The sequence below is a fragment of the Leptodactylus fuscus genome, chromosome 11 (genome assembly GCF_031893055.1).
Source record: "Leptodactylus fuscus isolate aLepFus1 chromosome 11, aLepFus1.hap2, whole genome shotgun sequence".
Taxonomy (NCBI): Eukaryota; Metazoa; Chordata; class Amphibia; order Anura; family Leptodactylidae; genus Leptodactylus; species Leptodactylus fuscus.
The window spans coordinates 4,234,984-4,257,085 of NC_134275.1; the positions used below are offsets into that span (position 1 = coordinate 4,234,984).

The window sequence follows — 22,102 nt, forward strand, 5'->3', positions numbered from 1 at the left end:
CTTATTTTACAGCTGAAACATATTAACTAGACCTGTAAAGTGTGAATGCATTGGAATTTGCCTGCATTATTTTTAGGCATACAGCTTTAACGTATGGATAGTGACAGGGATTTGTCCTTCTTCTTCTTCTATCTTCCGTGTCATGATGGACTTGGACCCCAATTTGTGGCTTCTGGGTTTGTGAAATCCCCATTATTCCTAATGATACAATTGGACCAGACCTGTATCCTGGAATTGGTTGCCAAGTCAGGTTTTTATTCTTCTATGGTCTAAGAAAGTCTGACTTTGCTGAATGTCACAGTAACATGACTTGAGTCTCCATAGAGAACTTGTGACGAACTGGAACGACATAGAGTAACCTTCAGACTTAATGAATGGAAGCGGCGTTAGTAATACAAGAGCGCTCTGTGTCTTTTCCTAAATGCATATCCTGTCCACGGCCTTCTCAAGTAGCCCAGAAAACAAAGAATACGTTTTTTTTTTGTTTTTTTTTTAATTATGTGTTTTAATGTTCTTCAAAGCAAATTACAAACTAACCCCGAAGCATAACAAGCGACTGCCCGGACCCACAGCAAGTGTATAATAGGAAGAGGACGGGGTTAGTCTAATCTCCCCAATACACACAGTGATGTCACAGTACAGGATAATACACACAGTGATGTCACAGTACAGAGATAATACACACAGTGATGTAGCAGTACAGGGATAATACACACAGTGATGTCACAGTACAGGATAATACACACAGTGATGTCACAGTACAGGATAATACACACAGTGATGTCACAGTACAGAGATAATACACACAGTGATGTCACAGTACAGAGATAATACACACAGTGATGTCACAGTACAGGATAATACACACAGTGATGTCACAGTACAGGATAATACACACAGTGATGTCACAGTACAGGATAATACACACAGTGATGTCACAGTACAGAGATAATACACACAGTGATGTCACAGTACAGAGATAATACACACAGTGATGTCACAGTACAGAGATAATACACACAGTGATGTCACAGTACAGAGATAATACACACAGTGATGTCACAGTACAGAGATAATACACACAGTGATGTCACAGTACAGAGATAATACACACAGTGATGTCACAGTACAGGGATAATACACACAGTGATGTCACAGTACAGAGATAATACACACAGTGATGTCACAGTACAGAGATAATACACACAGTGATGTCACAGTACAGAGATAATACACACAGTGATGTCACAGTACAGGGATAATACACACAGTGATGTCACAGTACAGGGATAACACACACAGTGATGTCACAGTACAGGGATAATACACACAGTGATGTCACAGTACAGAGATAATACACACAGTGATGTCACAGTACAGGGATAATACACACAGTGATGTCACAGTACAGAGATAATACACACAGTGATGTCACAGTACAGAGATAATACACATATTATAATAAGCAGCGCCTTTAATATTTTCCTTTCCTTTTTGAAGCCACTCTTGGTCTTGGCTCAAAAAAATGCAGCTTTTCACCAACAGGTGGCCTCCGCCTTCCAAGGAATACACAGACATGGCTGCTGACATGGCACCACACCTGTTCCGGAGGCTGCAGGTGGTATTGCAGCTCTTTGCACTAGAGCTTTTATTGCACTAACGCTGAGCTGCAATATCTGATGCATCCTGTGGACAGGAGTGGCGCTATTTCCGGAAGAAACAGTAGAACTATTGCAAAAACTACTACTTGTATGACCACCAACCCTAATGCTATAAAACCTTACTTTTGTGAGCGCCCCCTAGTAGTCCAGTCATCGGCATCTTGTACAATGTCAATGATAGGAACTCTACTCGGGGGTCCGGAAGTTGTCCCTGTCTTCATGAACTTGACCTATAAGACCTTTCTGACGTTTGTGACCTCTATGACTTCTATACATGTTTTACCCAATTTTCTGCCTTTACTTACACCTTTCTTCTTTCTGTTTTCACAGGAGGCTGTGAGGACTGCTGAAGATGTCCGATAGTGTGGATATTGAAGAAAAACCTCCAGCCCCCCCTCTTAGAATGAACAGTAATAACCGCGATTCTTCAGCGTTAAATCACTGCTCAAAACCACTACCCATGGCGCCCGAAGAGAAGAACAAGAAGGCCAGGCTGCGCTCTATTTTCCCAGGAGGAGGGGATAAAAGTAAAGTATAACCTGTATATAACCTTAGACTAGGCCTCGTGTCTGTAGGGACATGTCTGTCTTCTATGCTTTTTACATGTTTATTGGATTAAGTGGCCTTTCATTGTTGTACAAAGCATGATGGGAGGCTCGTGTGGTTCATATTAGGAACTGTGACGGACACCTCCCTGGGGAACTTCCAAAATGAAGTGATTCACCTTCGATCACATCTGTGTTCGACCCCCAAATAAAAAGCTCTACGCATTAAAAAAGGGTTACCCTCAGGAAACCCATGGACCCCATAGACTATAATGGGGTCCGTGTGGTTTCTGCACGAAAAATACGGAGAGAAAAGTGCTGCTTGCAAGACTTATGTTGCCGCATATTTCATGTGGATAGGGGATTGGCCCGAACACAGATGTGAACCCGAGCATAACTGTAGTAATTAGGGTTGAGGGATCGGGAAAGATCGAATCCAGATCGGCGATCAAGCAAATTTCACGATTGGGATCGGCTGGAAAATGATCGGAAATCGGATTTTAATAACGATCCTGAAATCTCAAGATCGGCTCAACCCTACTGTATATATAATATACAATTAGGGTTGAACGATTGGGATCGGGAAAGATCGGATCCCGATCGGCAATCGATTATTTTTCACAATCGGGAAAGGCTGGAAAATGATCAAAAATCGGATTTTAATAACGATCCTGAAATCTCAAGATCGGCTCAACCCTAATAGTAATATTCCCCTTTATGCCCATTCAATAGCTATGTGCCCCGTCTCAGTAGGAGCCTCTTCCGTGCCCCGTCTCAGTAGGAGCCTCTTCCGTGTCCCGTCTCAGTAGGAGCCTCTTCTGTGTCCCGTCTCAGTAGGAGCCTCTTCTGTGTCCCCCGTCTCAGTAGGAGCCTCTTCTGTGCCCCGTCTCAGTAGGAGCCTCTTCCGTGCCCCGTCTCAGTAGGAGCCTCTTCTGTGTCCCGTCTCAGTAGGAGCCTCTTCCGTGCCCCGTCTCAGTAGGAGCCTCTTCTGTGTCCCGTCTCAGTAGGAGCCTCTTCCGTGCCCCGTCTCAGTAGGAGCCTCTTCCGTGCCCGTCTCAGTAGGAGCCTCTTCCGTGCCCGTCTCAGTAGGAGCCTCTTCCGTGCCCCGTCTCAGTAGGAGCCTCTTCCGTGCCCCGTCTCAGTAGGAGCCTCTTCCGTGCCCCGTCTCAGTAGGAGCCTCTTCTGTGTCCCCCGTCTCAGTAGGAGCCTCTTCTGTGCCCGTCTCAGTAGGAGCCTCTTCCGTGCCCCGTCTCAGTAGGAGCCTCTTCTGTGTCCCCCGTCTCAGTAGGAGCCTCTTCCGTGCCCGTCTCAGTAGGAGCCTCTTCCGTGCCCGTCTCAGTAGGAGCCTCTTCCGTGCCCCGTCTCAGTAGGAGCCTCTTCTGTGCCCCGTCTCAGTAGGAGCCTCTTCTGTGCCCGTCTCAGTAGGAGCCTCTTCCGTGCCCGTCTCAGTAGGAGCCTCTTCCGTGCCCGTCTCAGTAGGAGCCTCTTCCGTGCCCGTCTCAGTAGGAGCCTCTTCCGTGCCCCGTCTCAGTAGGAGCCTCTTCTGTGTCCCCCGTCTCAGTAGGAGCCTCTTCTGTGTCCCGTCTCAGTAGGAGCCTCTTCTGTGCCCCGTCTCAGTAGGAGCCTCTTCCGTGCCCGTCTCAGTAGGAGCCTCTTCTGTGCCCGTCTCAGTAGGAGCCTCTTCCGTGCCTGTCTCAGTAGGAGCCTCTTCCGTGCCCCGTCTCAGTAGGAGCCTCTTCTGTGTCCCGTCTCAGTAGGAGCCTCTTCTGTGCCCCGTCTCAGTAGGAGCCTCTTCCGTGCCCGTCTCAGTAGGAGCCTCTTCCGTGCCCGTCTCAGTAGGAGCCTCTTCTGTGCCCCGTCTCAGTAGGAGCCTCTTCTGTGTCCCCCGTCTCAGTAGGAGCCTCTTCTGTGCCCCGTCTCAGTACGAGCCTCTTCCGTGCCCGTCTCAGTAGGAGCCTCTTCCGTGCCCGTCTCAGTAGGAGCCTCTTCTGTGCCCCGTCTCAGTAGGAGCCTCTTCCGTGCCCGTCTCAGTAGGAGCCTCTTCCGTGCCCCGTCTCAGTAGGAGCCTCTTCCGTGCCCCGTCTCAGTAGGAGCCTCTTCCGTGCCCCGTCTCAGTAGGAGCCTCTTCCGTGCCCCGTCTCAGTAGGAGCCTCTTCCGTGCCCCGTCTCAGTAGGAGCCTCTTCTGTGCCCGTCTCAGTAGGAGCCTCTTCCGTGCCCGTCTCAGTAGGAGCCTCTTCTGTGCCCCGTCTCAGTAGGAGCCTCTTCCGTGCCCGTCTCAGTAGGAGCCTCTTCTGTGCCCCGTCTCAGTAGGAGCCTCTTCCGTGCCCTGTCTCAGTAGGAGCCTTTTCTGTGCCCCGTCTCAGTAGGAGCCTCTTCTGTGCCCGTCTCAGTAGGAGCCTCTTCTGTGCCCCGTCTCAGTAGGAGCCTCTTCCTTGCCCGTCTCAGTAGGAGCCTCTTCCGTGCCCCGTCTCAGTAGGAGCCTCTTCTGTGTCCCCCGTCTCAGTAGGAGCCTCTTCCGTGCCCCGTCTCAGTAGGAGCCTCTTCCGTGCCCTGTCTCAGTAGGAGCCTCTTCCGTGCCCCGTCTCAGTAGGAGCCTCTTCCGTGCCCCGTCTCAGTAGGAGCCTCTTCCGTGCCCCGTCTCAGTAGGAGCCTCTTCCGTGCCCTGTCTCAGTAGGAGCCTCTTCCGTGCCCCGTCTCAGTAGGAGCCTCTTCCGTGCCCCGTCTCAGTAGGAGCCTCTTCCGTGCCCCGTCTCAGTAGGAGCCTCTTCCGTGCCCCGTCTCAGTAGGAGCCTCTTCCGTGCCCCGTCTCAGTAGGAGCCTCTTCCGTGCCCTGTCTCAGTAGGAGCCTTTTCTGTGCCCCGTCTCAGTAGGAGCCTCTTCTGTGCCCCGTCTCAGTAGGAGCCTCTTCCGTGCCCCGTCTCAGTAGGAGCCTCTTCCGTGCCCGTCTCAGTAGGAGCCTCTTCCGTGCCCCGTCTCAGTAGGAGCCTCTTCCGTGCCCGTCTCAGTAGGAGCCTTTTCTGTGCCCCGTCTCAGTAGGAGCCTCTTCCGTGCCCCTATATAGTAGTTATTGGACCTTTTAACCCAATAAAGTTCAAAAATCATACAGGTAAAACTTAACCCCATCCTTCTGAGTGACCGAGTACGCTTCTTATTTCAGCTTTCTACAGCCTGACACGTGGTAAGGCGCTGGCATTTATCCCATACCTCCAGACTCTCGTAGGCAACAGGCTTAAAGCTATAGGCCTATGGCGAAACTGTTTGGATTACCTCGCCCAAACCCAGTCAGTAAACTGGGATTCCTAGCATCATGATGGAGTCCCGGCCTCCTCCCAGCTCTACTGTCAGTACTATATAAAGTACCAAAGCTGGGCGCAGGCAGGGACTCCTAGTGCTAGAGATCACTATAATGCAAGGAGTCCTGCTAGAAAATCCTGCCAATGTACAGACCAGATTCTTCCATGTACACGGGGCCTAAAGGAGCCTTGGATTTAAGGTTAAGTGGTGCAAACAGGGGCCAGTGACTGCTCTCTCATACATTTGGACTGGATCGGGGCCCATGCCTAGACTACCAACTACCTTGGTGGTGTCCCACACCTCACTGGCCAGTGAGGGGCGCTACTATAAAGCGTATTATACTTATCAGTATCATAATCTTAGGACAATGTTGCAGTAGCCTTATTGAAGCGCTCGCTGCTGTTTCTCCAAAGACTGAGAACCGTACAAGCTAATGTACGCCGGATCAGCTCTGTACTTGTAATAATACGAGCACTTAATCCATTTGTAAGGAATTTCTGTACGCCATGTCTAATACCATTGGCCTCAATGGGAGAAAATTCTATGTATGAAAACTATATATACTAAGCATGCAAGTATGTGACTAGAGCGGCTGGGACTGCACCTTCAATTACCATGATGTGGAACAGACTCTCGGAAAGGAAATGCCTTCAACATGGATCGCTCCAGACTAAGCAATGAAACCCGGTCTTCTGAGTATTACTTGTTATCTTGTAAATCATACCCACATGTTTTAACAATTCGGGGTATCTGCCATTAAGTGTAACGTTACTAGGCTGCTTTTCATTAGAAAAGCTTATATTTCAGTCTTCTTGCACGTGCCAAGGGACTGTGCCGAACCCAGCGGAAATATACTTGGAATTGTCTTTCCAACCACATTGGGGGTTATTTACGGATCACTGGGGAACACAGCGGTGAGGTTTATAGTCCCAGGATTTAGGAGACTGTCAGGAAAGTTAAGCTCAGTGCAAAAGCAGAAAATGTTTTATGGGGTTGTTTGGGATTGGAAAAAAAAAAAGTTGTACTGTGCCGTTGACACCACTGTAGTCATGTCCTCTGAGTAAGGGTGGCAGCGTATCTGGGGAAATGCAACCCCGGGGAAACTGCATAGGGGCGGCTAGTGCAGTAGTAGAGTAGAAGGGGAACAGCAATAAAGTGCTTATAGACCTAATCCCAGGACCTTGTAGAGGCGATCCTACCGTTACTAAATAAGCCTCTGTTCAGCTTTGGAGCTCCATTGTCATGTAAGTTGCAGGTAACGTGGCTGATCAGTCCTGGTGCCTCGATTACACATGCTTAGGAAGTGTTCCCTCTTTTTGCAATGCTTTGTGCTCCCCCGACCCTCCCTTCTGTTCTTGTCCCCAAGTAGGAGACTGGTAGATCCATCACTTGACCAAGGTCCCAGGAATATCCATTGCACAGAACCTGGGGCCCTGCACATGCCTGCGTCACCTCCTGCACACTGGTGATCGCAGCATCGGGGACCATTAAAATGTGGATTTCCCAGCCATGACCGTTGTTCCACTCATGTGTACCCTCTCTCCCTGTCCTCTACATTGTGTCGTCACAACTGTTGACAGACTCCCTCACATTCTTCCCATGTTGTCTGTGACAAATGATGAACTTGCAATACAGATATTATCGTGCACATCTTCATTTCGACAAATTATTGGTTGGTTATTATCTTGCAAATCGGGTTTGTATTACAATCGTTCTTCAATCTAATATGTATTTTTTTGTTGTTGCTTTTTGTCCCCAGCCAACAAAAAGAAAGAGAAGGAACGCCCAGAGATCTCCCTCCCTTCAGACTTTGAGCACACCATCCATGTTGGCTTTGACGCTGTGACGGGAGAATTCACTGTGAGTATCGCTGATATACCGTATACTGTCAGATCAGTGGAGACTTGCACCAAGCGCGCTATCGTCAGCTGGAGATCAGGGGAGGAATATACAAAGCATTAGAACACTTTCCATAAACTTCCAAAATAATGTAGCTGTTGACTGAGGTGACAGGTTTATTGCAAGCAGTAGACCTGGTGAGGATTTATCTCATGGATTTAGCTGCTTTTGCTCTTCTCCCAGATTATGGTTCCCATAGGAATACACCGTCCTCCATTTTATGAGCACTTGCGTAGCCTGTTGAGCTTGGAGTAGTAAAAAAAAGAGCATGACCTGGATTTAATACTTTTTGCTAAAGAAACGAAAAAACACCAGATATGACGGAAGGTTCCAGAATGATATATTGAGTCCCAGACACCTCTGCAGCGGCTTTAATTTCAAGTGCACATTAAAAGTACGTCTCGTGCTTCATCTGTGCAATGCGCGGAGCTGCCAGAGAGGGGTCCCGGACTCGTCTCCAGTTTGGGACCCCATACCCCATTAACATGTTGGTGGCCCCAAACCTGCTGACCCTGATAATACTCTTAAAATAAGCAAATGACACATAGTGTAAACTAATACATGACCTATATATTTTATATGCAAACGTATACAGTAGATATTGCATTATGGGGGTTGTCAATGTAGCATTTGGTATCCATGTGTCCTATGGGGGAGCGCATAGTAAACCTGCTTAGAGGAGATATAATTGGACAGATTTTATTGCTGCTTTTTGCAATGCTATGAATACACAAGCACCTAAGAGCATAAGCAATATTGTTAGGAACTATTTCCCATATGGATGGGTAGTGAGGGAATTGGAAACGGGTCCCTTCTGCCTTCGGGGAGGGTCAGTACGTTTTACCTTCCTCTGGATTAACACAAGACATCATGCAGGGTTGAACTTGCCGTGTTTTCTGCTAACTTAATTTTATGCATTGTATGTCACATTACATCATCATTTCCATAAAACAATGGCTGATTTAAGCTTAAGCTTTTTTTTTGCTTTTTATTTTTATTTTTTTGTATGTAGATTGTGAGCCCCATACAGGGATATAGGATACAGGGATCACAATCTACATTTTTTTTCCCTATCAGTATGTATTTGTAGAATGGGAGGAAATCCACGCAAACACGAGGAGAACATACAAACTCCTTGCAGATATTGTTCCTGGCGGGATTCGAACCCAGGACTCCAGAGCTAACCACTGAGCCACTGTGTTGCCCCTGATGTAAGCAAATCTGTCACTAGAGTTTGCAAACGTTGCAACAGCACCAAGCACTAATTCCTACTGTGTATATAAATACAGTAATACAGGTTCTTGGTCTACAGTTTAATCCAAGTGTATAAGCCCATCTAACAGCAACAAGGCAACCTCTTTCTCCCCTTGGCCTCTCATAAGGACAAGTTTATTTCTGCCATATTTTAGCTTATACGACAAATAGTCTCCTCTGGACATATGGCTTCTGAATGAAAAGGGAATGTAGTTCATCCATATTAGGCGGCCGGTCCCCCATACTAGGCTCTCATTAAATTCAGCCTGGGCGGATGGATGGCGTCCACGACCAAACTGGAGTCATCTAGACCCCCAGATTTACATATTTTTCCCATAATCCCCCAGTGGAGCGAAAACGGCTTTGTAAGTCTCCATACGCCTGTGAAGGTGCTCTCTCCTTAAGGAATGATATTCTCCCCAGACCGATAAGTTAGACATAAAGAAAGTCAACAAATTGTCGCTTTTTGATGCATCAATCCTATGACTACCGGCTAGAGTATATAAAGGCTCCTTTAAGACTTATTTTTATGTCCCTTTTATAGAAGATGATTTTTGATGGATTGAGCGGTGGAAAATGCTTATATCAGCAGGTCCGATCACTGTAAAAAATGCACTCGCAAACTTTCACCAGACTTGCGGTTGATGGTGAAGTGCAGACCATAGTTTATATCCAGTCGCGTGACTTTCAACACATGACTTGAGAAATGAGCAGAAATGCCTGGAGCTTATCAATCATCCGTACGTACACCCCAGGAGCCGAGCCCTGCATTCAGCAAAATCTATCCTTCTCTAGTAACGTCTCCACACTCGGTCATTTCATCCCTCCTGCAGTCGCACATACCTTCACTCCATACTTCTAGCCTTGGAAGATGAATGGTGGGATTCTCCATACAATGCATTGTTCTCTAGCTGGAAAGCAGATTAAGGGCTCGTTCACACTGGGCAAGATGAGGCGGATTCTGATGCCGAATCCACCTCAGAATCCGCCCCCTCACAATGGAGGTCTATGTAGACTGCTAGCTTCCTTTTTTAAGTGAGCCCTTTCTTCAGGCAGAATCCGCAGCTGATCAGCCGTGGCGTCCGCCTCGCGACAGCATGCTCCGGACTAGGCTCATTCATTTGGACCTACTCCAGAGCGGGAAGCCACGACAGTCGCGGCAGGCACATGTTGGTCCAATTCTGATGCGGCTTCCCGCATCAGAATCAGGTCCAAAATACGCAGTCACTAGCCCCGTGAGGGCGAGGCCTAAGGTCACACTGTGTTTAGGTGTAAGGGTGTATACAGACAGTGCAGTAGGGTGTGGTATAAACCACACACAAGAAAACGTAACAGAATGTTTCACCTGTAAATGCAGAAAATACAGTAACACTGTGTTTATTTTCCGTTGCGGTTTTAACCGTTACCATCCAAATACACGCTAAATGAGTTGTGCTGATCCAGAGGAAGGCAAACTAAGGTTCCTTTGATCCAGTGGTATAAAAATTCCAAGTGACCAGCTCATTGATTGATAGTCCTTGCAGCCAGCCATGTATTTCCCTGCAGAAGACATACTAACCAGGTCCTAGTGCAGGGGTCGGCAACCTTCAGCACACAAACTACAACTCCCAGCATGCATACCTGCTCTGCTGTTCTTGGAACTCCCATGGAAGTGAATGGAGCATGCTGGGAGTTGTAGTTTCACAGCAGCTAGAGAGACGAGGTTTCCTACCCCTGTTCTAGAGAGTGAGGTGCTAATACCTAGAGACAGATCCTAATAGGGTGTATGTAAAGAGGTTATTGCTTCGTCCTACTCATGCACTGATGAATTAACAAAGTGACTACACAATTTTCTATGACTGTTCCACAAGGATAAATGTAGACCTGTTGGTAAGTACATCAAGGCTAGTAGAGCGCTGGACATACAGAGGATACCATTGACTCCATTGTGATGGTTCATTCTTCTGTAAGATACTATACAGTTGGTAAATGGGTGTATACAAGGGTTAAACCATGCTTGTTTGTAATCTGTGGCCATAGAGATATACAAGTCTGCTCGTGGAGCTGCAGTAACAAGGCGCAAGTTGCTTGGAGGGGTTTCCCATCTAACATAACCCTATTGAAATTTGTAGAAAATAAAAGTTTAAATATTTTTTGCAAATATAAATAATTTACAGTTTTGCAGAGTCTTAAAGGTTTTCTCTATCCCTCTTGGTGGTGACGTCCGTTGTCTTGATCCAACCATTAATGCAGGCGCTTTCTATGGTCCGGGACTTGATAAAAACCCAGGCAAGGTCTCCTTATTGTGTCTGGGTTATCTTCTTATACGTGTTTTCCTGACAACCTGACTACCATAAGGAAATCATGGCTGGGTTCCTGACCAGTCCCGGACCATACAATAGTTCCTGCATTCATGGTCATATCCATTGGCAGCTGATCAAGACTAAAGACATCACCACAGGGTAAGATGGTTAGAGAAAACTTTTGAGATTTGCAACATTTTTATAACTTATATTTGCAAAAAATGTCCATCGGAAAACTTTTAAAAAAAAATATATATTAGCATGAAGACAATAAAAATGGTTGCAAGGGTGTATATATGGATTAAAGAAAAATAATGAAACTGTTTGTATACATGATCTGCATATTGTACAGAGATTTATCATAGCTGTCATAAAGTATAGGAACCAGTTCTCTAAATACAGGACTTGATGCCATTGGTCACCAGTTTGCACAATCTCAACACCTGAAGTCTAGTCCAAGTGGTTGTCTGCCAAGCTACTATTGGAGAGTGCCCGTAGGGCCCCATCTTAAGCTGGATTCTGAGGCCCGGTTCACATCTGCGTTCAGGTCATTCTGTTCCCCTCTCTGCATCAAAAATGCAGAGAGAAAAGTCCTGGAAGCAGAACTTTACTCTACCGCATTTTTTTTGCGGAAACCACTCAGATGCCATTATAGTCTATGCCCACTATGGCATGGGTGTGAGCCCCCATCTGTGGAACAGATCATACTGTGTGGAGGCCACTGTGGAGAAAATTGTACTGTGTGTGGGCCACTATGGAGCAGATTGTACTGTGTGGAGGCCACTGTGGAGCAGATTGTATTGTGTGTGGGCCACTATGGAGCAGATTGTACTGTGTGGAGGCCACTGTGGAGCAGATTGTACTGTGTGGAGGCCACTGTGGAGCAGATTGTACTGTGTGTGTGCCACTATGGAGCAGATTATACTGTGTGTGGGCCACTATGGAGCAGATTGTACTGTGTGGAGGCCACTGTGGGGCAGATTGTACTGTGTGTGGGCCACTGTGGAGCAGATTGTACTGTGTGAGGACCACTGTGGAGCAGATTGTACTGTGTGTGGGCCACTGTGGAGCAGATTGTACTGTGTGGGGACCACTGTGCAGCAGATTATACTGTGTGGGGCCACTGTGCAGCAGATTATACTGTGTGGGGGCCACTGTGCAGCAGATTATACTGTGTGGGGCCACTGTGCAGCAGATTATACTGTGTGGGGGCCACTGTGCAGCAGATTATACTGTGTGGGGCCACTGTGCAGCAGATTATACTGTGTGTGGGCCACTGTGCAGCAGATTATACTGTGTGGGGACCACTGTGCAGCAGATTGTGCTGTGTAGGGACCACTGTGGAGCAGATTGTGCTGTGCGGAGGCCACTGTGGAGCAGATTGTACTGTGTGGAGACCACTGTGGAGCAGATTGTACTGTGGGGGGACCACTGTGGAGCAGATTGTACTGTGTGGGGACCACTGTGGAGCAGATTGTACTGTGTGGGGACCACTGTGGAGCAGATTGTACTGTGTGGAGGCCACTGTGGAGCAGATTGTACTGTGCGGAAGCCACTGTGGAGCAGATTGTACTGTGTGGGGACCACTGTGGAGCAGATTGTACTGTGTGGAGGCCACTGTGGATCAGATTGTACTGTGTGTGGGCCACTGTGGAGCAGATTGTACTGTGTGGGGGCCACTGTTGAGCAGATTGTACTGTGTGGGGGCCAATGTGGTGCAGATTATACTGTGTGGGGACCACTGTGGAGCAGATTGTACTGTGTGGGGACCACTGTGGAGCAGATTGTACTGTGTGGGGACCACTGTGGAGCAGATTGTACTGTGCGGAGGCCACTGTGGAGCAGATTGTACTGTGTGGAGGCCACTGTGGAGCAGATTGTACTGTTCGGGGACCACTGTGGAGCAGATTGTACTGTGTGGAGGCCACTGTGGAGCAGATTGTACTGTGTGGGGGCCAATGTGGAGCAGATTGTACTGTGTGGGGACCACTGTGGAGCAGATTGTACTGTGCGAAAGCCACTGTGGATCAGATTGTACTGTGTGTGGGCCACTGTGGAGCAGATTGTACTGTGTGGGGGCCACTGTTGAGCAGATTGTACTGTGTGGGGGCCACTGTGGAGTAGATTGTACTGTGTGGAGGCCGCTGTGGAGCAGATTGTACTGTGTGGGGATCACTGTGGAGCAGATTGTACTGTGTGAGGGCCCTTCACTATTTATCTGCTTTTTTTATGCAGATTAGGTTTCCAGGTGGAATTCCTGAATGGAATACCAAACGCAGATATGAACCGGGCCTAACAGGTCCCTTTATACATTTTGGTTTGGCCCACTAAGCACTTTACCTAATGGACAGTAACAAGTCTATGTTATATGAATCTTCTCATGTGAGACCCTGGGGCAGGTTTCTTGTACCGTTTGACTTCATTGACCGCTTTGTCCTTCTCTTTCACTTTTATCTTTCTGGAAAGTTTGGAAGTGCCATTGGGATTTCTAACACTGTATGATTATTTTTCCTGTAATAATACTTACACCAGTTCCCATAACAACTGTCTGCTCCTTTTGGTGACATGTACATCATATACGCCCCCTGTAATCCCTTTGTTATCACCTCACCTTGGCTGCGCTCTGTGTTTGCTACTAGATTAATATAGAGCCACAATTGGAAAAAACTGCATGGGCTCCTGAGTTGGATTTTTTTCTTTTCTTTTAGCTTCACATGACACAACTGACCATTGCATGCCGGCACCTCTCTGCTTGTACTAACTACTCTTCCTTTTGATTTGGAGCAGTGGAGCTGTTCCATCTTAAGGCGCATGTCCCCGGAGTTGTAGTTTTTGGAAAATGAGCATTAGAATATGATATTATACACTATTTCTACAGAATAATATGCTCAGACTACTCTGTATCCACTTAGCTACACTGGCTAGAATAAGCATAAGTGCCTAGATTTTTATTCATTGCTTTTTTGCTATTGTCTTGGGTGCTGTTCCGCCGTTTCTTTAAAAAAGTGTTTCAAATTATGCTCAGGCGTTCCCCCTGTGCTCTGAGCACACCCGCATCATCAACTGCTCGCCGCCCCTTAGTGTCTCCCGTTCATTCCCCGCAGCATCTTCTCCTTGTGTAGACATCTGGCGCTGGTTGAAATCCTGCACATGCGCAGTTGGCTCTGCCACTTCGGGTCCGAGCAAAGCTGAATGTGCATGCTCCATCGGCCATTTTGCGGTGGTCTGTTACACGATTTCACCCGCTTATAGTGCAACGTTGGATGCCTTCGTAAGAGCATGCATGGTGGAGTGAACAGGAGGGAGCAATGAAGGGAAGGGAGCATTATGGTGGAAGGGTCGGTTGTTTTTATCAGTATATTTTTGGCATGTGGAGGAAACATTAAAACTCCATACAGATATTGCCATTGGTTGGATTCCGACCCAGGACCCCAAGGCCTACAGGACATAATAAATCTTCCCCATTCAATATGGTTGTGTGGGATATTCTCTTCCTACCAAAGCTTAGTCAGAGCGCAGTTTGGGCGGGTTCACACCTGCGCCCGGTCTCCGCTTTCAGTCTCCGTCTTCTGCCCAAGAAACTGGACAGGAGACGGAAACCAGCAGTCACTTTTCAAACCCATTCATTTGAATGGGTTTGCAAAGTGTCCGCCCGTGAGCGTTTTGTGGTCTCTGCGGCGAAACCGTTTTTTGTTTTTTTTTTTTAACCGGGCATGCAGGACTTTGTGTCCGGTTAAAAAAAAAAAAAAAAAAAAGGAAAAAACGATTTAGCTGCGGAGACCACAAAACGCTCACGAGCGGACACGTTCTGCCGGGTTTCCGTCTCCTGTTGGCAGAAGACGGAAACTGAAAGCGGAGACCGGGGCGCAGATGTGAACCCGAGAATTTTAGAGCCTGTTACTCTACTAACAGGAAGTCTTATAGGTTAATATAAAAGTATATTACAAAGATGTTCACAGCAACCGACACAATATCAAAAAATAAAAAATCAATAAATAAAAATATAGTCACTTACGCTTGGGTTTTCCAGTGTTCTATCATCAGTTCTCGTCCGTATAGGTTGGTGGATACAAAGCACTAAAAGGAAGCGACAAAGTATATTCGATAAATGTCCACCAAGCCGTTCCCTACACAATAGAAAAAAGCGAAACCTTAAATACAATGCGAAATGGATATAACGGAGTATACGGGAGCGTATAGATTGTGAAGCCATTAATAAGCCTTATTCCAAGATTTATTAGTCGTCATCAAACCCCTAAAAGCTAGATGACCCTATAGTTTATTCCTGGGATGTACCTACAGCAGATTATGGTACTACTCCGCCTGTAGGCTCTATGAAGGGAGGTTAGGGATCCCTATAGCCCAGCTGTCTGCTCAAGTTTTTACTGATGTGATGGGTTTTGTTTTCCAAGAGGATATACTAGATCCAATGTAATCCATACGATCCCATTCACAGGCCATAGGTATACTCTACAGAGGTAGCAAAATTCTGGCCAAGGGGCCATGCGACGTAAACGGGGCGTTGTACAATCCCTGCAAAGTGCATGGGACTCTAGCAGATTCCATCCACGTATTGCAGAATAATACGCACAGCATATTCGTTATACCGATGGAAACGCGAGCGGTTTCCCTATCGCTATAATTGAAGCAGAAAATCTGCAGAGGAAAACTCTGCGAACGTTCTGTAAAAAGGACGGCAGGAAAAATCGCAATGTTTTTCCACCATGGCATTTTCAATGCAACCCGCTATAGGGCGCTTTGGCCATATAAATATTAAATCGTTGGTATCCGACTTTATGTAGCACCACTGACCAGCTGATCAAGGCGCACACGTGCAAAAACGCCACCATAGTCCGCAGCGGCTGTGAATGGTACTACAATTTTCTTATTCATTTCAATGGGGAAACTGGTGATATACTAGGCCCAGAGTATACCACAATAGTGCCCATTCCTCATGGGTAGGGTTGAGCTGATCTTGAGATTTCAGGATCGATTTCAAAATCTGATTTCCGATCATTTTGCAGCCGATCGCCAATCGGGATCCGATCTATTCCCATCCCGATCCTCAACCCTAATCAATGCTTCTCTATGGGAAAAGTCACGTGAGGGTTGAGCCGATATTGAAATAATCTCTGACCTCAATCCCACTGGAAAAGATCGGGTCGGAATTCTGATCGTGATCGTGAAATTTACTTGATCGCCGATTGGAATCCGATCTTTTCCTTATCCCGAGCGCTCAACCCTACTCATAGGTATGTTGAGGTAGTATATGTTCACTTTTTTTTTTTTTTATATATATATATATATATTTCCCACGAAAACCATAGCCGAAGACGCTTTTTGCATAGACATCCCATCAAAAAGAAACCTGCCGAAGGGAACAGAACCCCAAAACATGATACTGGTATCTAAGATGTAGAGACGCAGCCGCTCTTATTGTTTTGGCTTAATCATTCTTTCCCTTTAAATCCTTTTATTTTTCTTATGTTTCATGAAATCCAGAAAAAAATATTCTGAGCTTAATCTTTCCTAGGTTAAGATTATAAACCTACAAGGCAAAAATTAAAGGGAATCCGAAATAAGATTCTGATCTAATATTGACGAAATGAAGAGTTCCCTGACTTGTAAGGATCTAGAGTTCCCTAAGCCTGATCTAGAACCCTAATAAAGAACAGAAGACAACTAAACCTGTTTTCCAAAATCTGTCCTCCTGCAACCTGCACCACACCCGCCCCCTGGACATAGTGTACACCCCTTCCTTTTCACTTGGGATCTTTTTCCCTCTATCATGTAATCTTCCCCCCTTCCCCATCATTGGGTCATTTCCTTTTCCACCCTCTAAGTTCTCCCCCATCCTATTTTAACTTTTCTTTTTCTTTCTTTATTTACGTCCATTGCAGCCAGATCTCTGTGGTTCACAGATGGGCTCAGGGAAACTCGCAGAGGTGCGTCCACAGGCCCAAAAAGAAGCTTGCATCAAAAGTGCTTCTTTGAGATGTCCTAGCGTTTGCAGCTGCAAGTTCATGCGTGTGCTGTAGATATGTTGCTTGGATCATCCCTTTTTTGTCATTCAATTCCAAACTCCAGGGGCCCATGTCACTCATTCCAAATCTGTTTTCTACTATTGTATATATCCGCACAGATTGTATGTCTAGATTGGGGTGGCACCAAAGAAAAAAAAAAAAAAAAAAAAAAAAAAAATATATATATATATATATATATTTATTTCCGGTATTGAAAATTCTTCACAATCCTCCATCAATTTTGTGTAAATAGCTCCACAGGATGATAAAAGTGCATTCAGTTATATGTTAGATATGAGTCTAAAGCATTGCAGATATAACGTATCAAACGTTTGATATTATGTCTTTTGTACTTACAGTATGTAGCGAATTGTCTTCATTTAGTAAGTTACTATAGTTGAGTTGGCTTGGAACCAGTTGTCTTTTTGGTTCCTCCTAAACCCGGGTCACATCTGCGATCGGGTTTCCATTCGGGGAGTCCACTTGGGTACCTCTCGAACGGAAACCTAATCCACGTACAAAAGCAGTTACCTTAGGAAACCTGCAGATCCCATAGACTATAATGGGGTCCGTGTGGTTTCCGCACAGGACCTTTCTCTCTGCATTTTTCTTGCAGAGAGGGGATCGGAACCCCCGAACGCAGATGTGAACCCGGCCTTACAAGTAATTGGTGATTGAGATCTTTCTGTGCACATATACCAATGCAAGAAAAGCTGTCAGTCACTGTGTATGGGCAGGGTAAGCAGTTATTGTCTCCGAAGTTATGTCCTAAGTTGCATATGTTGAGTTCTGTGATAAACCTGTATATCTCCCTCTATCATATCCGGCTCTAGGAGAGGGCAACAGAAATCACCCAACAAGTTTGGGTTCAATTTTGGCCAGTCAACGATTAAAGTGAATATCAGATCCTTCTAACTGTGCAAATGCAAGATGTCATTGGGAAAGAGGGATCCATATCCAATTCAGCAACAGCCTATAGTACGTGGTAGCAGATTGACTTGCCCATGTAAAAGGGTTTGTCAAGATAACTATAATAACCTTATTTCTACATAGTCAAGTTTAACTCTTCATGGATCACCTGTTGATCGCTGTTAATATACTTTTATCTTGTGAAGTTCTTTAGAACCGTCATATGTCACATCTGAGGTCCAAAGGAGCTAATTGTTGTTGTGGTCGGGACGTCTGTGACCAGGTTAATGGGTGCGTCAAAGTCATTTGGGTTTTTTAATTACATCTCTTTATACAAAGACCAGCAAAACATCTGCAGGCTGTGGTCTAAAGTCAAATCTTGATATAAGGTTTAAGGCTCCATGGACACTGCTATGTGTGTGTGCCTGGTCTGTGGGGAAACGGCATATGGGTGATATCTGTATTCCACCAGTGTCTCCATTGACCCATCCACTTCATTTAGTGATCCATGGACCACAAAAATGAGAGGTAAAGGACCAACCCTGTGTTTTGCCCCAGGTTCACTCCCTGTGATAATACATAGGCATGTGTATGGGGCCATCGCGATAAATGGGTCAGCGTTCTAGCTGTGAAAACCATAGCTACCACACTGACGATGTGCGCACTTGTGTGTTTGGAGCCGAATTGTAGCCAAAAATCACAATTTCATAGCTGTGCTACAGTAGCCAAGTCAAATTTAAGCTTTGACTTTTGACCACAGCTGCTTCTGTCTACAGATATTTTGCTGGTCTTTGCATACTGAGATATGATCAAGGAACCCTTCACACCCATCAACTCAGCTACTCGGCCCCAGGCGCACCTTCAAGGTTCACACCAACAGTCAGTCCTCTTTGGACCTCCATCGGGTCTGACCTATCGCGCCCATAAAACAAATAAACAGAATTTTAGAACCACACACGTAAGAGAGTTTATCAGCAGCGATGTAAGTTATGTGTCACTAGAACAAACAGGACGCTACTGGTGATGGGCGATGTCGGGAACTATGTAAGAATAGTGACGCTCTTGTATCTTGGCCAACCCCATAAACATTGTCTAATCCTGAAAATTTTATGTGTCCCGTTTGACTCCAGATTTTAGGGAAAGGATTGGATCCTTTGTTCCCATGGGAGATAGTGTCTAAAGTCTTATTATTCTACCTTCTTGTTGTATAGTCCTACATGGCTACTCAGTAGGGATTTGGTCATTTTAAAGAAACAAAAATTGTTCCTTTTGACCATTTTGGAATTCCTAGAGGATTTGACATTGGAATTTACACCAGCTAGAATCTAATTGCGTGTGTGTTTGTCTTTCCTTCTCCATAGACTTCTATGTTACCTACATGTCAATCTGAGGCTGATAGTCTTATCTCCTCACTGGTCTCCTGTATGGATCTATTAGTGAGAACAGGCTGAGTGAAGTGGAAGCTCCATCTGTTTTTTTTTTTGTATTTTTTTCTTTTTAATTCACCGACCTATGCGCTAAGAGCTAGGGGATGAAAGAAAAGGTCAAATATGAAGTCTATAAAAATGTAATAGACTTAAAGGGAGCCTTTTACATGCAGTGCTCTCTGTGGATAGCATGTTATAGAGCAGGAGGAACTGAGCAGACTGGTGTAAAGTTTTGCTAAGAAAGCTAAAAAGTTTAAGAAAGAGGTTATTCCGTCTATACAAGTATACAGCTTAGACTATATGACGTATCCACCTGCTCTGTAACATGCTGTCTGCAGAAAAGGGTGTATAAATGGTTTTCTTCACATCTACTGCTTGTGGAAAAACTTCTGTAGATGACAAAACAAACAATGGATAGCTCAGGCAGAGTTACTTTATATATTCACTCAAACAATTGCTGCTGTGACACACTGTGTTCTTTTAGCACCGCTAGGCTTGTAGAGAAGAGGCTACCAGTGCACAGAATGAGACAAAAAATATTTTATTAAAGAAATCTGTTTCCTGCTCTCATTTTAGGTTATTGTTCTATGGAAATAACTGCAGCTGATAAATATACTCTGCTACATTGTGAGTTGTTGAAGATCTCACATAAGACTCTGCCATTCTCTAGAATGAGACAATACATCTTCTGCTCCTCCACTTCACCTCCATGTAAACGAGAGTGGAGATAAGGAGGAGGAGAACAGTCTAATGGGAGAAGAAGGAAACAGATTTCTTTAAAACCTCCTCCTCCCCCAAGTATATTAAGCAGGTTCCACCACCTTACAGAGCGCACGAAAGTGGTAAACCACACGCCTTTGTTATGTAGGTCACTTTTGTAGGTTTGGAGAAAAACAAACTTTAAAGTCCTATGTATATGGTGCACTTGGGGCGGGCCTTGGGCGCTGGGTGCACTGCTTTTGGCACTCAAGTAGGATGGATAGATGATATGGATTATCATCTCCCATTGCATCGGGAGGTGCTGGTAGGACATATAGAGGTCTGAGTGGTAAGAGCAGTGCTCCGGGGAGCTGATGCCCCGCTGCCGGTGCAAGGAAATATTTTTTTTCCTTTTTCTAATCCTAGACAGTCTTTATAAAGATAGGGAATGGTTTATACCGTTGAAAACCTGACGTTGTGCTGAATTCAGTTCCAGAGATATCTATTACTTTCAGCTATCCATGCCCCTGCATTGTCAGAGGAGCTGGCCTCGCTCTGTGATGAGAAACGTGCGCCCTCCCCCCGATGGCACCAATATCTATGTAACGGGAGCAGATATTGGTGTATAGATAGTCTGCTGAATTCAGGGCACAGTTAGCTTTTCATTGGTATATATCACTCCCATAAAAAGCCCTCTCTGCCTACTATAAGATATAAGATATTATTTGGACCGGTTTCCTTCATACTATGTGTCAGCTATCTAGTATTGTCGTGATCCTATAGGTGAATCTTACTAATGTGCCCACTACAGTCACTGGCTTACCCCTACCAAAAAGGATTTGTCCTTACCTGGAATAGACCATGTTCAAAGTGACATTGTGGTCCTTTACACCAGGTTTTGGCCATTTTTTGATGACTGCCACGATATTCTGGTCGCAAACCCATTATATGTCGCATGGGATCTGTCCAGATTACCCAAATCTGTCATGGCTGCTGCAGTAACAGAGGAGGTGACACCAGTGTGAACAGGGCCTGACTATAATAAAGTGATCACATCAATAAGCCTATTATGGCAATAAGTTACAATGTTATCTTTCTATGTATACATTGTAGCAGTGACTATCCAGTTCATTCAGGGGCCTGATACATAAAACAGTTGGGATAGAATTCATCTAATGTCTCCACATTGACCAATCAGCTTCTCTTTTTTTCCCTGATGATGAAAATATAATATTTTTTGCACAGGGTTTCATTGGTTTTAAGGAAGAAACAAATGTCAGGTCTTTAAAGCCCTGTCACAAGAAATCCAGTCCGTGTGTGCGGCCACAGCTCCTGATAACTTGTAAAGTTCCTATGAAAAGGTTGAAACTCTATATGGATGTCCTTTCCTAAGAATAGGGTAATCCATAATAGGAGCGTGTGATAGGTTATGGTCTGCTGAAACAAATAGTGTGTCGCCTTGTGAATCGCCTCTGCTGCTCAGATATCTCAATTTTTTTCATTATTCAAATCGGAGCAACAAGGGTGTTGCCGTTGCTCCAAAAAGGTAAGCATTAATGCCCTCATTGCTCCAAAAATGACATTTGCATATTGACAAAAAAAAGCCCCTGATTCACAAGGGGAAAACACTGTTTCGTTCAGGTGATCCCAACTTATCTATCTATGGGGTTCTGTTAATACGTTGGGTTCTGGTGACACGTTAATACGTTGGGTTCTGGTGACACATTGATACGTTGGGTTCTGGTGACATGTTGATACATTGGGTTCTGGTGACTCCCTGTAAGAGCCTTTGACAATTCTCATCTGTTCTCCTTGAGCTGCTTCTTCTATAGGAAAGGTAGTCGGTACTGTAGCCAATGGCGCTAAATTCTGGAAAATTTGCGTTGACCAAACTGGGTTGTGCTGGAACAATAAATATACAGCACTTTTATACATAGTGGCTTAAGACTAAAGAGAGATTAATAGCAGAGGGTTCTATAGTAGGGATTCAGAGGGATCTATAGTAGGGACCCATTGGGATTTATAGTAGGGATCCATTTGGATTTATACTAGGGATCCAGAGGGATCTATAGTAGGGATCCAGAGGGATCTATAGTAGGGATCCATTG

At 45.5% G+C, this 22,102-nt stretch overlaps 2 protein-coding genes across 4 annotated transcripts in view; both read left to right on the forward strand.

The window, feature by feature from the left end:
- TMEM164 (transmembrane protein 164) overlaps positions 1 to 18,465 on the forward strand; it is a 322,941-nt gene extending 304,476 nt beyond the window's left edge. Inside the window, exon 7 of the transcript XR_012711839.1 lies at positions 18,452 to 18,465. The gene's annotated coding sequence lies outside the window, so the exon portion shown is untranslated. The remainder of the gene's footprint in view (positions 1 to 18,451) is intronic.
- Positions 1 to 22,102, forward strand: part of PAK3 (p21 (RAC1) activated kinase 3) — a 52,953-nt gene that overhangs the window by 15,609 nt on the left and 15,242 nt on the right. Inside the window, exons 2-5 of one of the 3 annotated variants that reach the window (XM_075259439.1) lie at positions 1,992 to 2,188; positions 7,261 to 7,361; positions 13,403 to 13,432; positions 16,837 to 16,881. In XM_075259439.1, coding sequence (XP_075115540.1) covers positions 2,014 to 2,188; positions 7,261 to 7,361; positions 13,403 to 13,432; positions 16,837 to 16,881 — 351 coding nt within the window. In that variant the 5' untranslated portion in view covers positions 1,992 to 2,013. The remainder of the gene's footprint in view (positions 1 to 1,991; positions 2,189 to 7,260; positions 7,362 to 13,402; positions 13,433 to 16,836; positions 16,882 to 22,102) is intronic. The other 2 variants (XM_075259441.1, XM_075259442.1) reach the window with 2 other exon arrangements.